This window comes from Sparus aurata, chromosome 13 (assembly GCF_900880675.1).
Source record: "Sparus aurata chromosome 13, fSpaAur1.1, whole genome shotgun sequence".
In the NCBI taxonomy this organism is placed as follows: domain Eukaryota; kingdom Metazoa; phylum Chordata; class Actinopteri; order Spariformes; family Sparidae; genus Sparus; species Sparus aurata.
This window is the reverse complement of record NC_044199.1, coordinates 34,438,480-34,456,920: the sequence shown is the minus strand read 5'-3', so window position 1 is coordinate 34,456,920 and position 18,441 is coordinate 34,438,480. Positions and strand designations below refer to the sequence as shown.

Here is an 18,441-nt window from a genome sequence, read left to right as displayed (position 1 = left end):
TGTGAGTGTGTGAGAGTGTGTGTGTGTGTGTGTGTGTGTGTGTGTTAACCCCCCTCCTGGCAGGTTTTTCAGAGAGTTTTTTTTCTGCAGCAGTTTTTAGAGCAGAGGTAATTCTTGTTGCCATGTGTTTCCCCCCCTCCTAACTCTAGCCTGCCACTTCCTGTCTTGCTTCCTCCCCTACCTGTCTTCCTCCTCCTCTTATCTCCCCTCCTCCTCCTCTTCCTCTTCCTCTCCTCCCCTGCTCCCTTCACTCCTCATTCCTTCTTCAAATCCTTTAACAAATCCCCTCCTTCCACACTCTCCCCCCCCCCCCCCTGGCCTGGAAGTTTTGGCTTTTCTTCCCTAAATTGTTCTCACCCTTTCCTTCCCCCTCCCCCCTTTCTTCTCCTCATCACCTCCTCTCTTCTTACCTTCTCCTCTTCTTCTCTTCTTCTCCTCCTCAGTGCCAGTCGACTCCTAAGCAGAAGAAGAGTGCCGGCGGCGCCCAGAAGAAGCAGAGGAGCTCGGCCAAGCAGAGCGCCCTGACCCACCAGCAGCCGCCGCCGCCGCCATCGTCATCGCCGCCGCCGGAGGAGGAGGAGGAGAAGGAGGAGGAGCCGGCGACAAGGCCTCGGCCGCCGCAGGAGGAGGACGAGGAGGAAGCCGGCGAGGAAGAGCGAGAGGAAGTGGCGACACAGTCAGTGAAGAAGAAGGAGGAGGAGGAGGAGGAGGGCAAGGCAGACATGCCCTCCGTACAGATCAAACCGGAGCCAGAGGAGATGGAGTGCACGGTGAGGAGGGGCGGGAGGGAGCTGATTGGTTGATTGATTAGAGGAGGGCGGAGCATCTGTGGATGGACAGATGGATGGAGGAGAGTCAGGTGGGTGTGGCCGCAGACTCGCTCCTCATCAGACGAGTTTGATCAGGTCGAGTTCACACGAGGGATTTAATCTGACAGGAGGAGCTCAGCTGGGAGCTTCACAACGATGTCGACAGCAAGATTTACACATGAGTCGCTGATGAGCTGAGAATGAATGTGGCCAATTATCTCTTGATTCACTCTTGTAGTCACTCTTTTTATTGAAGGATGAACAGGAAACATGGCTCAATATCAACAAGTGTTTGTACTCACCAAGTTAACAGCTGGAATCTGGGAAAAGTATCGCTAAAGGCTAATTACATGTAGCGGGAGCAGTCAGCTGATCAGACCGGTCGTAAACAAACCTCAGAGGAAGATGACGAGTAAAGTTGTATCTTCTCAGCTTGTTTACAACCTGCTGGATCATCTGACTGCTCATCATAACTGATAGAAAACCAGAAACACGCTCAGGAGTGGACCGTTCTGTTGTATTTGACTCTTTTTCTACAGACGAATCGAAGCGGTGAGAAACTGACGTTGGTGGTTTTTGTTTTGGATCAAGACTCTTTATCTGATCAGGGTTTAGGTGGCGGTGCAGAACAAAACAGCTCTGTGGTCGTGTGGTGTTTCATGTACCAGAGAGATGAAGAGATATCACACAAGAAGTCCAGTTAGAGTTGCAGATTATTGTGTTAGAAGGTTCAGCAGATGTCTCAACTCTGCTATCAGTTTCTGAAGGACTTTACAACTCTGTGAAGTAATCAGCTGCACGGTTTTACTGCCACCATCACCAGGCAGGCGCCTCCTGCTCTGTCAGGTGGAGACAGGTGAATCCTCCATGTTGGACCCCCTGTTGTGTTGATGCAGAGGCCTGTCGGGGTCGTCGGAGAGCGTCTCATCACACATGTTGTCCATCAGAAGCGCTGGCACTACTTCAGACTACCTCCACCTGGTGGTGTGGAGGTGTTGTGCTGTCACTCAGGTGCTGGTGATGCTGGCTGGCTGCCGGCTGTAGTCTTTGTGTTCATCATTCAGAGTAAACATGTCAGAGACTGCCTTCTGATTGCCCTCCTGAATAAAAGTGTTTGTACAAGCTGTGCTGCGGTTCACAGGAGTGTGTGCTCTTTGTGAGCGACAACTCCCAGGTATGTATTTACCTGTGACAGCAGTCTGATGAAAGGTCAGCTTTCTGTTTCCTCGTCTTATTCAAGGAGCTGCGTTTATTATTTTCTGTAATTGAAGAAAACGACTGTAGGTTTGTGATCAGTCGTCCCGCCGACACAGCAGCGACATCATGTTAGTCATCGGTCCTCGTTCCAAACTTTACAAACTTAGTAAGGATTTATTTTTGTTGGTTCTGGTTTGGAGGAAGTGAAGGTGGGCGGGCTGAGAGAAATGGAAATTCTGTTTGGTTGATGACATGATGATAGATGGAGATCTGAAGGTGGAGGAGTGACGGGGAGGTGACGGAGGTACAGCGACGTTCAGAGGGGAGGAGGAGGAGGAGGAGGAGGAGGAGGAGGAGGAGGAGGAGGAGGAGGAGGAGGAGGAGGAGGAGGAGGAGGAGGAGGAGTCTGATGATGGTTGTGATGAAGGTCACGAGTTTCTGAGCTCTTAGTTTTGTGGAGATGTAGAAAAGTTGAAGCGATATCGTCTGTTCTTCTTCTTCTCCTCCTTCTTCTTCTTCTTCTCCTCCTTCTTCTTGTTCAGCTTTTTCTTCTTCTTCTCCTCCGCTTTCTTCTGCTTCTTCTTCTTCTCCTCTGCCTTCTTCTTCTTCTCCTCCTTCTTCTTGTTCTGCTTTTTCTTCTTCTTCTTCTCCTCCACCTTCTTCTTCTTCTTCTTCTTCCTCTTCTTCTTGGTTTTTCACATTAGAAAGAAATGTTTACACTTGACTGATTTATTTCCATGAGTTTGTTTCCACTGACGATAATGAAAAATACCTTCCGCAGTTTTACAGAACAAAGGTTGACATCTTGAAATAACTGATCTGTTCCTGTTCCCGTTCCTGTTTCCTGAAGAAATTCAGTTTCTAAAGTGAAACTAAAACTGTTGTTTGATGAATGATGAGCCTGTTCGACTACGACCGTCATGTCTGCACAGTGTTGCGTCAGATATGATTCAGCAGGATGTCTGGAGCGCTGAAGTGACTGACTGGAGCGTCTGTCCGTCTGCGGCAGCAGTGGATGGATAAATGTGGAACCAGACAGATAAAAACTTGTTTTCTGACGTTAAAGCGATGATGGCGTGATGTCAGGACGCTGTGTGGGTGGAGCAGGTGTTCCTGACGGAGGCCCTGAAGCGTAGAACATCATGAAGCAGACATTGTGACCGAACACTTGACTGCTCTCACAGCGTGTCGTCTTCGAGCGGCCGCGTTGACCTCTGGCTTGTTTTAATCCTGAGTGACTTCCAGGCAGAACATCAGGAGAACAAGCTCTGTGGAGCAAACGGAGAAGAGGTCAGAGGTCACGGCAGCACCGAGGCGCCCTGACAGGAGAGGAGAACCTCCTCCTGCTGGGTCGGCCTGCATGTCGCCGTAATGCCCCGGTGGTTTGATTTCTCAGGATTGTACTATTTGGGTCAGACCGTCTGCTGATACATGAAACTAAATCAGAGCGCGGAGCTTTTTGCTGTTGATGTACAGTGAAGCCGGGAGCTTCTCTGAGGTGGGGGAGGGAGGGCTCGCGTCTGTAGGTCCACTCCTCGTTTCCTACATGAATCTACGTTATGTGAGACGTTCATGTCTCGGAGGATTCGACTGGTGTAAACAGTCTGAGCCTTTAAACGGAGACTGTTGACGTGTGAGGAAGCTAGTACAGAGCCTTGTGTGGCTCCAGAGGAAGCTGCATGTTATCTGATGAATTACCTTCAGTGATGTCGCCCAGTGGATAAGATGCATTGTGGGTAATGTAGGCGTCGGGTAAAATAGGTGGAGTTACCCTTCAGGTCATTCAGAAGAGACAAAATAACACAAACAGTTCATCGAAGACGAGTTTAATATTAATGTTACCACGTCCTCACTTCATGCCAGATAAACAGGGATGGAATGTAACTAAGTACTTTTACTCAGGTACTGTACCTGAGTACTACTTTGAGTATCAGTTGTTAGAGTGCATGTTGCTGCTTTGTCTTCTTCTTCTGTCTGTGATGTCTTTATTTTCTGTTTTCCTCTTCATCAGTCTGTTCTTCGCACAACGTTCCAGATTTGACTTTCAGTTCCTGGTTCTGTGAGCGGCTGTATTTTGGACTTTGATTTTAATTTCTGGAGCTGTTGGAGTTGATTGATGCGTCTGTGATCACTGAAATCTCTGTGTCCATAAATCCTGTGACATCCTTCATGTATTACATTTCTTTAGCAGGCCGCTGATGTCAAATAATAAGAGCACTTCACCATATGGATGCTTCTTAGTTCAGACGAATCTGCATTTTGTTTTGGTGAACTGATCTCGGCCTGTTTTTATGAATGTTTGGATGTAAACAACATTTTGACAGCAGCAGAAACACTCAGAGCTCAGATGTAGTTGAAGGTTTGTCCTGAATGAAAGGAGCTGTCAGGAAGTGATGGTGGAGACGACGGGAGGTTTCAGTGCCTCGTTCTCACTGATGAATGTTTGACTGGCCGGCTCATGACGGTTAGAAGAGACAGACCTGCTTCTCACAGCTCATGTTGAGGACTGCGGCTGTGACTTCCTGTCCTGATTAGCGACACTGTGGCTAGACTTAATGCTTATTAAATTTAATCATAAGCAATATTTACGTTGGGAGTGTTTGCTTACAGGTGAGCAGCGCAGGCATGTCGCTACACCTTTGACATGTCTGACTTCAGTGTGTAGTTGATGGGTAGGTCCATGCAACCTGTTATAATCGGAGACAGAGGAGGCCATAGAATGAAGGGCGTGAGCGGTAATGATAAGGTGAAGCCTGACGGAGTCACGGGCACGCTACAGCAGCCACCATACTGAGGAGGGAGGAGGGAGGATGTGGTGAGGTATGAAGAGAGGACGCTGTGGGAAAGGAGAGAGAAGAGAAACAAACTGGTGGTGAGGAGATGGTGCAGATGGAGAGAGGGGAGATAGGATGGAGTGTAAAGAGGTGGAGGTGGAGGTGGAGAGGGTGTGGACGTCAGATAAGGAAAGGCTGCACTGCAGGATTATGACTGCCATCCATTTTGTCCTCCGCTGAGCTCTCAGATGTTTTTTTCTCCCGTTTTTCATCACGCTGTCGGCTCCGTGCAGCCAGGAGACCGACGCTGAGGCTAACTGCTCCCTTTGGTTTACATGAGGAATGCTAACGATGCTAACAGGCTGAGTTCAGAGACAGTGACGGGCAGCTGAAGAGATGTTTGTTTGACTGTGGCCATAAAATCAAGTGAGAAGGTCAATAAAGTACAGTGAGAACACACGTACCATCTGTGCGCCATGCTAACACGTTAGCATGCATGAAGAGTACACTGTAAAAAATGAGTAATTTCAACAGTTACAGACTGAGACTTTAGACGCCTGATGTAGGATATGATGACTAATCGGTAACTAGAATCGGACAAAACACTTATTTAATTAAAATTTATAAAAATGATTTTATGCCTCCGAGCAGGCAGCAGTGGACGCTGGAGGCATCATGTGTCTCATGTTTGTCCGTCCGTCCCGTTCTTGTGAAAGCGATATTCCAAGAATGCCAGCGGTCAAAGGTCAAAGGTCAGAGGTCACTGTGACCACACAAAACACATTTTGGCCAAAACTCAGACATTAATGCAACAGTTAGGATCCGAGTGTAGGCAAATGTTTAATTGGATAAAATGGTGAAGTTTTGACTTGTGATGATCCAAAAGGTCAAAGATTAAAAACAATGATGTCAAACAATGAATATTCTGCTATCTTACCCACAATTCTTTCTTTGTCTCATTTAGTAGAGGAAACTGTTTCATATACGTTTAATACTTTAACTACAAAGTTATAAGATGAGATACAATTAGTGACAATTACTAATAAAAGACATGTTTGTTACTGATGTTTTAGATTTGTTTGTTTATTGACAGATATCTGGTAAAATAATGGAAGAGTCCTTATTTGATCACAATGTACAGCACTGTGAAACTGGTTCTTTATTTAAACATGTATTAAACAGAGTGATGGCAGCATTGCATCATCCAAACTTAGCTTTTGAGTTTTGATATTTAAAACAGATTTTTATATTTGTACATTTAGGTTGGCAGTGATTTTAGTGCATGTCCTGTAAATTCATGAATTAGAGAATGAGTTAAACTACTTGAGGTGAGGAGAGGAGTTCTGTCTTCAGTCGGATCCAGCATGAAACATGTTCTCAGCTGGACTTCCTGTCAGGTGGAGTGCTTGTTAGTTACCTGTCAAACATGGACGACTACAGTTTGAGTCTGTTAGCTGAACCTACAGAGCAAATGTTGTGACATCATTGAAACCTTCCAGTCCAGGTTGTCCTCGAGGCTGAATACAGACTTGGACTTGCGTTTGTGATGGTATGTGAGAATGTGGGCTCGGCCCTGTCAGCAGGGAGTGGTCTGCTTGTGAGGGGAGATAGGAGGAGAAGTCAAGAGGGAAGTCACATCCAGGACAGGAAACCAGCCGAGCTTCATCTGAGCGACATCAGGGCGTTTGTGTTACCTCCCAAAGTGGTTTTAAGTCCGTTAGTAAGTAAAATTGTGCTCCGACATCACGTCGGCAGGTCGAGTTAGTTGTGTTTAGATGTGAAATCTGACAGAGAGCGACAGTGAGGAGAAGCCAGAAAACAAGACAGCAAACAAGGTCATGACAAACTCAACATAACATGGAGCCAAACATGATGTTTCTGAACGTCAGCGGTGGTTTGTCGTCATTGAGGTCACAGTTTGGTTGAACATTGAACCTTCACAACACGAGTATACAGCTTCTGCAGAGTCGATCTGATCAGCAGCACACAGAAAGCGAACGGTTCTTCTGATGCAACTTCACGGTTTAATGTATGTTGTGTCAACGAAGCCGTTCGGTTCGGGTTAAAGCGCCTCGTTCTGTCTCCACGACCAGCAGCAGAATAGATTCAAACCAAACATTGGAAAATACATCGCGTCTGGTTGAAAACATCCAGTGGTTTCACAATTATACATGTTGAAACGGAGGCATTGGCTTTGGTATCTGACAACCTGGGAACGAAGCTCAACAATTAAGTGTCTTCTGCAGAAATTGCTGATTGCTCCTTTTCAGTTTGGCGCGACAGCAAACAGCAAATCGCCACAGAACACCTTTAACTGCTGCAGAGGTCAATAACTTAAATACTACTTTGCTAATTTGATGCCAAAATGTGACTGACTGATTTACAGTGAGGTTGGAAATGAGGAATGATCCCACATTCACAGATAAACTCAGTTGACCTTGGCACACGTTTCCATGAATCACTCGTTCAGCCGATGCTCCCGTGCTGTTGTTTTGTTCCCACCTAAAAAATTGGCATAATCAACAAACTATTTTTTCCAAGGAATCAGACACAAAGTTGCACTGAACCTGTTTAGACTCGTAACAAAGGTTGTGTAGTATTAGCAGCTCAGTCATCGTTCGCTGCAGAGCCAACGCGCTTTTTGTTTTTAGGTGGTTGGTGGTGAAGAAGCCAAATCGACGTCGCCTGCAGCTCTGTGAACTCTGTATTCTGAACGACTCATCACACAAAACAAGCTTCTCCTCTGTTTGTTCTCCAGAAAGCACTCAGACATCCAAAACTACATGTGACCTGCTCCAGTTCCTCAAGGTTTAATGTTCAGACCTCTTTAATTCACCAACAGGCTTCATTCAGCAGGATTATGCCAAATGACAGAATAACTATTTGAAGGAAACACAGAACAGTCTCACAGTTTCCCTCAACAGAAACAGAGAAACACCTCGATAAAAACTTTAAAGCTGTCACACTTATTTTGTTGGTCTCGTCTCTTTACTGGTTGTTTTGAGGCTGTTTATTTGCCACACTTATGATTCGTTTCTTATTGATCGTCAGTCGATCATCAGTTTTGCTGAATGTAGGAACTGATGTACAGAAGGTGTGTCATCATCATCATCATCATCATCATCATCAGGCTGCAGCAGAAGGAAGTGGTCGGTGCAGAGACGCAATTTGACCCCATGAACGCCACATTCATATAAAACGAACCCTGAGTGGCTGATTAAAAAGCATTTTACATTTCAGAGTGAAAGCAGAATTGTGTTTGTTTGTGTGTGTGTGTGTGTGTGTGTGTTCACATGAGGCTGTGGGGAGGTGGGGGAGGGGTCTGTGTGTGTGTGTGTGTGTGTGCGTGTGTGTGTGTTGTGGCATGGTTTGGGTTAGTAAAGGGTGGGGGCTGGGTGGAGTAGGATTGCGTAAGGGATCATTAAGCAGAGGGCGTGTGTGTGTGTGTGTGTGTGTGTGTGTGTGTGTGTGTGTGTGTGTGTGTGTGTGTGTGTGCGTGTGTGTGTGTGTGTGTGCGTCTGCGTGTGTGTGTGTGTGTGTGTGTGTGTGTGTGTGTGTTGACCACACCTCAGTGGCTGCCTCTAACAGAGGGGAGTGGAGTTTCCTGTCCCCAGATAAAGTCTCCAGGAAGCAGATCCTCCTGGTATTCGCTCCTCCGGGAGACGACAAACACTTAAACGCCTCTCGTCTCAGTTCATGTTCAGCTTCTCTGTTGTCACTTTCACATCAGGACTCGTTTCCATCGTCCCCGTAAACAAACTAGGAACCCGATTGTTCGACTGTTCCGGTTTTTCGGCTTTTGGAAACTCTTTGTGTACGGTGGCCCACCAGGGACACAACACATCTAAGAGCGCACAGGAAAAAATACAGATATCAAAACTGAAAAAGTAGCACAAGAGGATGAATGAGATCTCTTCACGGACTGACTGCAGCAATAAAACTCATCAGAAGACGATGAAGAGCTGCAACTAACAATCATCGTTAGTGTTGATTGATCGGTTAATCGATGAAGTCAGTCAGTGTTTCTCAAAGCTGAGATGACATCATCAAATGTGTCGCGTTGTCCACAACAAGATATTCAGTTTACTGTCATTGAGGAGGAAAGAAACCAGATAATGTTCCCTATCGATCAATCGATCATCAGAATACAACTTATTGATTAACTCTTGAGCTCTACTCCAGATTTAAAACATTACACGCCTCCATCCTGACTGTCCTGCGTAAACCTAAAGTGGACGTGCAGTAATTGAGGGTGATCCTGAAACGACATCACAGTGAAACGGTCTTTATGTATCCAGATTTCTGACTGTTTCCTTGAACCTCCAGTCGAGAGGACATGTTGGGATTATTGACGACTATATAGGCCGCTGAGCAGTGTGGGGGGAAGTGCCTTGCTCATGAGCAGGTTCAGGCTGGAGGAAGTTGAGATACATGAGATGAAGAAATGTGCTGATTAAAACAGGCTGGATGGTTGACGAGCGTTTGTCAGAAGGAGGTCGGATGTCATGCTGCGGCCTCGTCATGACTTTTCCTCGCCAAAGTTACCAGACGACTTCCTGTCTCTCTTCAACACACACACACACACACACACACACACACACACACACACACGCCTCTTTATCTCATCTCATCTTTCTCCCGCCATCGCTCTTCTTCTTCTTCTTCCTCTTCGTCTTCTTCTTCTTCTTCTTCTACTTTCTCTTTCCAACTCTCACACTTCACTCTCTCTCCTCTCTCTCTCTCGCCCTAATAGGATATGTCGAGGGAGGCTCTGCTTCCGCTCGCCCCGTCACCATGGCAACCACGGCTCTGGCGGGAGTTGCCGAAAAGACTGTGTAGCCTGACCCCTCCCCCCTCCTTCCTCCTCCCTCCTCACTTCTCCTCCTCTTCCTCCTCCACCTTTCCAGACCAGCCTCCCTCTCTCTCTCTCAGCCAAAGGCGAACACACACACACACACCCACACACACACACACACACACACACACACACACACACACACTGAATACCTGCCAGCACAGCACAGTGAATAGGCCTGTAATCTCTCTCTCTCTTATACACACACAGAGACACACACACACACAGATACACACACACACACAATGAGGTCTTCTGTGCATGTGTGTGTGTGTGCAGTGTGTGTGCGTGTGTGTGTCACTGATGTATGCACATAAACAAGGCAGTTGTCCTCCAGCAAACAGGAGCACTCATGCACAAAGACAGGCCACAAAACACACACATACACAATCACACACATGTATACACACTCTCTATTACTCCCACTGTGTGTGTAGGTGTGTGTGTGTCTGTGTGTGTGTGTGTGTGTGTGTGAGACATGAGAGGTTAGAGGCCTGTTTGCTGTGCTTTTGCCAGGAGGGCTTTGCTAGCATGACTGTTCGTCAGTGCATGTGTGTTTATGTGTGTGAGTCCATCGTTGAGCATCAATCCATTGAGTCGACGGCACATTCACACTTTTTGGGATGCAGAGAGAGATGATGATGGTGATGACGATGATGATGATGGTGATGACGATGATGATGATGATGATGATGAAGATGGTGATGATGATGATGGTGATGACGATATTGATGATGATGATGGTGAAGATGATGATGATGGTGATGATGATGATGGGGGGATGAATGTGGTGCAGATAGTGGACAGATGCAGCTCCCTCTGCTGGTGCAGGACGATGATGTCATTGTTGGCAGCCCACTTCCTCTACAGCAGAGCTTCCAGGAAGTGGAAAAACAAAACAAAACAAACAGCTGCTCTGATTGGACAGGAAGCAGGTACGACCATGTGGTTATTTTTATGTCGTCGTGTGTCAGTGTGTCAGCTGATGAATCATGTCGTCTTGCAGCAGATAATCTTTATAATCGCTATCACAAAGTGTCTTTAAGGAGGAAACAGACCTGATATCAGTCAGTCAGTTCACAGCTGACACTAACGAGCGTCTGAGTGACCACCTGTGATGTGATGTCACTTCCTGCTGTATATGAAACAAACCCGTACATCACTGAAACAAACAGACTCCATGTTTCTACTCAAAGTCAGAAAGAAGTTCATGTAGAACATTTGCTGAATGAACAAGAAGGTCCAAATAATGCAGAATGAGTCAGAGACAGAGTTTCACAGAGTTTATAAAGTGTCTCCAACTCAACAACTCACTAAACTGACACATTTGTTAAGGGAGTCTGGGGACTTTCTCCACGGGGACAAAGAAGTAGCCTATATCGGTTATTGCTAAGTGTATTTGTAATTTTTTTTACAAGGAAACAAACAACTTCATGTTCGGATTTAATGCTGAATTTACAAGAAGGAGACAATGATTTAGAGTTTGTTGTAGAATGTGATTCACAACATTTGTAAAGTTCCTTCTCATGCAGCAACACTCAAAATTGTGCGGTTTGTTGAGGGAGTCTGGTGATGTTGCAGCTCCTGTGGATGTTGTTGCTTCCTCTTGTTTCACAGAGGATGCCAGTTGAGTAGATGCTCCTTTAGTGTGGCCTTGTGGTCACATGTGGTCCAGGTCTCCTCTGAATGTGGTCTGGCTGATCAGAACTTACATGCGTGCTCACACCTGGACTCAGAGCGGCCCACTCGTGATCGGATCAGTCAGGACGGATGTTGATATCAGGTCCGAACAGCCTTAAAGAGTCTGTTATGTTCATAGGCAGGTTAGTCTGAGTAAAGAACTGCACCAGACCGAACCGCTCCTAGTTCATCTGACCTCATCAGAAATCCTGTCATTCAGTCCATTCAGCTCTAAAAATATGGTGTTTTTAAACCGAGTGAAATAATCCGTGGTGAGATAAAGTCAGCTGGTTCCAGCACAAACAGACTGTTTCCTGAGTTACGCCGAGGCGTCGCAGGCGCCGACGGCGTCTTTAACGAGCGTTTCTGGTGTTGAAAGATTCACGACGGCCGAGCAAAGAAGTTTGTGGCTTTCCATTCATAGACGTGATGAGTTTGAACGAATGGACGGATTAATAGACAAGCTGAAGTTTCTTCAGCCTCAGGAGAGAAATGTTTCTGCAGGTTTTTGTACCGATAAAAATATCTTCTTCTTAAGTTCCTCATCGTTCATCGTTTCTTTTTTTGTGTGACATTACAACTGAAAAAGGAAACTGACTGCTTCACTTGAAACTCCGTCTGAATAGACGATGTCAGGAGTTCCTACAGATACACTGACTTACATGTCGATGTTTGACGTGTCAGCTGAGCTTCTCAGACTGTCCTGACCTCTGAACTCCTGCGAGGCTCGCTGTCTTCACCGACTCATAATGCTCAACAGCTGGATTCAGCAGGTTCAGGCACATTCTCATAAAGGTCACAGGGAAGCATGCTGGGAAACGTAGGAAACTGATGATTGACCTGATGAATTTCATGGGTAATAAAAGTTGATGCTTACAGTTTAATTCTCAAAGGTCTCAATGGAGGAGAGTTTATTTTGTTATTGTCTGCCTGTCAGTTACGATGACATTTGATTTAATAAGTTCATTGTGGAGAGAAGGAGTGGAGCTGCTGCAGACTGCCGTCAGCGTGTGAGTGGATCGGGCGTAGCAGCACAAACAATCAGACAGGTTTCAAACAAGTCCAGTTCAGCCCGGTTATGTAAAGTATTTATAAAGAAGTGAAGACAAAGGTCAGCGGGAGCATCGCATGTTTGTAGCACGGCAGCACGGGACGTTGGAAACACACTTTGTACAACACAAAGCCCTGAACACGAGCGACAAGTGATTTATTGAATATTTCCAACTTCTTTTATATCCTTAAAGGAGCAGTTCACTGATTATCTCCAACATGCTGATGGACGGTCAGCTCCACGTCTCACAGGCGCTTATAATTCACGGCATGTCATTTCTATCACGTCTTCTATAACTGCATGAAGCATCTATACATCGACAGGCTTGTTAAATACTAATGCTGCTCCTAATTGGCGCTGCATTAAAAACAGCACTTCAGTAATGGTCTGCTAATTACGCCTACATATTTAAATCATGTTCAGTGCTGGCATTAATTACGAGGTGAACAGACATGATGCTGTTTGCCACTGATGCATAATTAAGACAGTCGGGATCTTAATTGGACTCCTCCGCTCACCTCCACCTGTTTCCTGCTCACACTGACTTATTTATTTTAGATTTAGCAGAAATTCTCAACCAGAATTCTGAAATGTGTCGTGATTAGCAGCAGGTTTATGGTCATCTGAAGGCGGATTTTTCTTTTCTCCGTGAGCTGCACAGCTGTTCTGAAAACTTTAGTAAAGTTTGCTTTAAAGGTTACAGTCAGGACGATCTGTGTGGGCGAGCAAGTTACCGAGCACCCAGGAAACCAACTCCTGTTGGGTAACATGAGAGCAGCGTTAGCGCCGAGCTATCAGTGAGCTAACAGGTGGGTGAACCAGAGAGAGAGGAGCAGGCTGCAGGCTGCAGGGTGGGGGCCGCCGGCGTGTCATTGGGTGGGTCAGGGTGTGAGAGGTGGAGCTGTGTGTGTGTGTGTGTGTGTGTGTGTGTGTGTGTGTGTGTGTGTGTGTGTGTGTGTGCTGGGCGGGGCTGCGTGCTCCGTGGTTAATATCTCCCCCAGCTGTTGTTTTTGCTCTGTTTTCATTCTATCGTCCATATCTGCCCTCACACTCCACCGCCTGAGACACACACACACACACACACACACACACACACACACACACACACACACAGGAAGTCAGTCCCCTAAAAAGTCATAAGTAAGCCGTGTTGATCACAGACGACATTGATGCCTAAACACTTTCAGAAAATCAATACTAAAGGTGCCTCCCTCCTCATCTCCTCACCCCTTCTTCCCTCCCCCTTCACCTTTAACACACACACACACACACACACACACACACACACACACACACGCACACAGTGTTGTTTGTCTCACCTCAGGACTTATTGATCTCCTGTAGAAATAAAACAACAACAGTGACTTTGACTGAAAGCCCATTAGACCACTTTTTCTTTACTTTACCACACAGGATCAGATTCTCCACCAGCGGGTGCAGCAGGTGTAGAATTACTGAGTCTGTTGTTTGGTTCCTTCTGGCACCATCTGGGCAGAAAGTTCTGGCGCTGTCCCACCAAATACCCAGGAAGAGAAAGTCCGTTTGGAAGTCCCCCGTTTGCACTTCCATAGAAGAATGTTGAAGATTAAAATGCGTTTGTTCCACTGGAGGGAACAACATGTTATCAGCGTGGTTTGTGTTTTGCATAACTGTGTGATGTTTGATTGATTGTTGGAAATGAGACGTTAAAGAACAGAAAGGCTCGTCGTAGAAGAGAGAATCTGAGAATCTGCTCTGTGATTTTTTTAAAAACAAACATAAGTTTGCATTAAATCCAGAGAGTGTTGAGATGTGAGACGTGTCCGGTGACATCAGGTCCACGCTCCTTCACGAAGAAACAAACAGTAATAAACTGTAATCTCACATATTGATGAGGAAAATGCACCAAAACACACTAATGAGCCAATAAAAACATGATGTCCTGAACTTTGCGTCTTCATGCTGCAGACGTGTGACAGCGATCAGAGTTTGTGTTTGACCTGATCGATCCTGGATCAATAGAAAGCCAGACTTCAGGAGGAGGCACAACGACAGCCTGTAAACTGAAACTGAACCTGCAGCTGTAGTTTGTGCAGCTGAAGTAATAAGTAATTTATTATATCAGTTACAGTTTGTGGAAAAGTTCCTGAGATTGATAAGAGACAATGGTGACCAGCACACGAGTTACCAGCGTCTGTACGACTATCATCGCTGTTTAATAATTAAGAAAACTGACAAATCGTGTTCAGTATTGTGTAAAAATCAGTCAATCTGAGCCGGTTTGGATCGATGAGGTGAATATCTGCCACCTGACGGAGAAACGGAAACATGATGTTTACCAGCCGTCTGTCAGCGAGCCCACAGAACGAGGCATTAAACGGCATTTTCATCAAAGGGAGTTTGGTACAGGAGCTGTGGCTGTTGACCTCACCTGTGTAACCTGTCATGAATAAGTGACGGAGAAGCTGATTGGTTACCCTGTGCTAACCCTTTCAGCTCCAGTGTTGCTGCTCATGCTGATGTTATTTTCTCGGAGCATCAATCAGATCAAATGCTTCACGTCCTCAGATTGATCCAACAGATTTCTCAACACGCTCAGAGTTATTTGAACGATGCACATATTTTAGATTTTGAGATATTTTTAGTTTTGATCGTTTAGAGAGACAGAGTATTTCTCCAGTTCCTTCATGTTCTCTCTTCAAATGCTCAAGTGACAAATAACTCAAACACACAAACATGTCAGTGTCGCCCAAATTGTCAGGAAACGAAAAAGCTGCTCGTCTTTTTAAAGGAAATGATAAAACTCTGAATATTGTGCTGGAATTATACATTCTGTACCATAACTCTGTTCACACTGAGTGGCTGATCTCAGAGCTGTATATGACTGTAAATCCATCATTACATTAACTGTGTGAGACTCTGTGGTCACATGATGAACGTCCTCAGGACTCACTGTCTGTCTCACAGCTGCTACCAGCTTCCATTCAACTCACAGATCACATGAATTAACTGCGAGCGCCGACTGGCTGACCCATTTAACTGAGAGCGAGCGAGCGAGCGAGCGAGGCTTCTTCTTCATGTCTTCGTGTTCCATCACACGCTCGGTGTTCTCCAGGTGGATTTAGCTCTGCAGATTGTTGTGATTGTTCCTCGTGTCGCCGTCTGACTCACAAACAACACAATGACTTTTACTTCAGGGGAACGTTCAGATTTCAAGTTCAGTGTCTCGTCGTGTTGAATCAGAGACGTCGACGGTTTCTTCTGCGGTCAGAACATCTCTGACTTGCAGAGAAGTTGCTGTATTTCTTTTCATTTTTGATTTAATAATCATTTTTCACATGAAATGTGGATCCTCTGTATAGAAACATGTGATAAAGAAGGCCTTTGTGTAGGTTTGGGTGGAGCAGGAAGCTGCAGGCTGAAGTGGCTGTGGATGTTTTTTATTGTGGATTAACTCCCAGAAAAGACCTGAACGATCTGTGTCGTTCACGTGTCAAACTGTTCACAACAAGACTCTATAGAGAGAAGTGGACACGGCTGAGAAGGAAGAGATTCAACATTATATATTTATGTTATAATGAGAAACTTCTTGTCAGGTCAAACACTCGTTTAAACCTGAAATGTTTCATGTCTAAAGATCAGTAATTACATTCTTAATGAAACATTTTCTGTAAGAAAAGTTTCCTTTTATAATCCGACAGGTTTGTGATGCTAAAATCATAGTTTTCAGTTTTCAGGTTAATGTGGGAGTTAATGCAACAATTACTAAAATTCACATGTTGCAGAAGAATCTTAATAAGATTATATATTTCATGTCTTTTATGACATCAGAGAGGAAGCTGAGTTGTTTGATGCAAAATGTTCCTGCGTTGATCTCAAGGTTTCTCCTCAAAGCCTTCAGGAAGGAGAAGCTGTGCTATACGACAATCAAAAACATGGTTGTCTTACAACTCGCTCACGTCGTAGTGAATTATATATTTCAGGATGTGAGATTTTGGTCATATCGTTCAGACTGACACACATGAAGAGCGCCAGGACGAGTTTGTTATGCTAACGAGCAGCTATACGTCCTCCTCGTCTCTGCGTCCTCCAATCAGAAAGTTCCTCTCCTCGTTTCCTCTCATCGCAGAGCTTCAACGGTCCGGTGAGGCTTTTCTCTTCCATCTCCTCTTTTGGGGATTTGTTTTTAAAGAGGTGTGGTTTAAATCTGAACTGAGAGGAGAAGAGGAGAGCGAGCGAGTGGAAATGAAGCCAGAGATGGAGGAGAGGGCGAGGAGAGACGAAACCAGGGTGTGGTTGATGTAGAGAGGGAGAGAGAGAGGAGGCGGGGAGGTGTGGGTGAGAAAGGTGAAAGGGGTGTGGTAGTGACGGAGGGAGAGAAGAAAATAAAGGGAGGAAGGAGAGGAGAAGTACGGGGTGAGGCGATGGAAAGAGGAATGGACTGGGAGGGGAAGGGAAGGGAGTCGGGTGGTGGGAGGTGGGTGGGGAACGAGCGGAAAAACATGGAGTCAGCTGATAGCTCCCAGTTTCCATGGCAACGCCAGGCCTTTCCCACCCACTCCTTCCCTCTTGTCTCTTTCTCTCTTTCTCTCTGCCTCATCCACTCCCTCACTTCTTTCACACTTCAGTTTCTTTTCAGATTTTTTTTCTCTTCTCCATTTTTTTCTGTTTCAGTCCGTCTCTGTAATCACGTTACAGCCTCCTCGCCTCCTTCTGCTCGCTCATCTCCCCCTTTTTTATTCCTCTTAACTCCCTCATCACCTCCCCCAGGCTTTCCTCCTTCCTTTCCTCTTTCTTTTCCTTTCCTTTCCTTCCCTTTCTTTCCCTTACCCCTAATCCCCTCCTAACCCCTTTCCTCGTTCCTTCCCTTGTCCTTGTCCAGTTTCCTATCCCTCTCTCTCCTCTCACATTTGCCTTTATGTTGAGGTCCTGAGATTCCTCCTCGTCAGTCAGTCAGTCAGTCAGTCAGTCAGTCAGTCAGTCAGTCAGTCAGTCAGTCAGTCAGTCAGTCGGTCTGTTGCAGGTCTGTTGCAGGTTGTATGTGTGTTGTCCTGCTGCATGTTGTTTCGACTGTGAGAGCTCTTTACATTCCTGTTGACTCAACTTGTGTTCAGCTTCTGTTCTTATCCGTGTGTTGGATTAAAACAGAGAGCTTGAACATCACGTGGGATAAACGAGAGGTTTGAAAATATTTCAAGGTCTTCCGAGACATTTTCCTGTAAAGCAGAAGACGTGTGGACGTACTGAAAGTCACCTGTGATGCACTGAACCAGCAGTGCTGCTGTAATGGTGCTTATTTGCCTTTATAATGGAGCTGACTGCAGGAGGATGTTTACCAACCTTTACATCTGCGTCCTCGTCCACCATCACACAGCCGAGCCTCCGGCTGAACTGTGTGACCCGTTTAAAGGGCGTAGCAGAGTCTCCACCCTCTCCTCCTCACCCAGAGCCAAGCTACGCTCAGCTGAACTGGAAGGAGGCCAAGTTCTGGACTGGAAGCTCGCTGCAGCTCTCTCTCTCTCTCTCTCTCCCACAGTCAGTACCAGTCTCTCTCTGTCTCTCACTTTCTCCCCCACCTCCCCCCCCAGTGTCCCACACAGCAGCCATTGTTCCCAGTGCTCTCGAGCTACATGGCAGCTGAGCCCTGGGTGGCTGCAGAGGAGAACAGGGTGCTGCGTTCCTGTGAGGAGGAGGAGGAGGAGGAGGAGGAGGAGGAGGAGGAAACGAGGGCGTAGCACCGAAACGCCTGATGCAACATAAATGAAAGCATCGATCAGAGTGAAGCAAGCGTAGTCGGTCCTAATGGACTGAACGATGTGGTCATACCTTAAAAAATATACGATATCTGTGAAGCTGAGCTGGATCAGGACATATTGTTCCTCACTGGAGATTCTCAGGCAGTGTTCCTTAAAGTTCTGGTTCAGTTTAGGCACAAAACTCGCTTGGTCAGTTTTAGGAAAACATCTTGTTTGGGATTAGAATACCGGCTTCTGTCGCCAAAAACACGGCTGGAAAATGTCCCGGCGTCCTGTTAAATATCCAGGAGTTTCACACTTACAAATATTGAAACGGCAGCTTACACAGCTGTTACACCTC

At 46.0% G+C, this 18,441-nt stretch overlaps 1 protein-coding gene across 1 annotated transcript in view; it reads left to right on the top strand.

Annotated features, from left to right (window-relative positions):
* Positions 1-18,441, top strand: part of LOC115593872 (Krueppel-like factor 7) — a 64,135-nt gene that overhangs the window by 37,139 nt on the left and 8,555 nt on the right. The window contains exons 2-4 of the mRNA XM_030437544.1: positions 444-770; positions 1,706-1,882; positions 17,934-18,014. Coding sequence (XP_030293404.1) covers positions 444-770; positions 1,706-1,882; positions 17,934-18,014 — 585 coding nt within the window. The remainder of the gene's footprint in view (positions 1-443; positions 771-1,705; positions 1,883-17,933; positions 18,015-18,441) is intronic.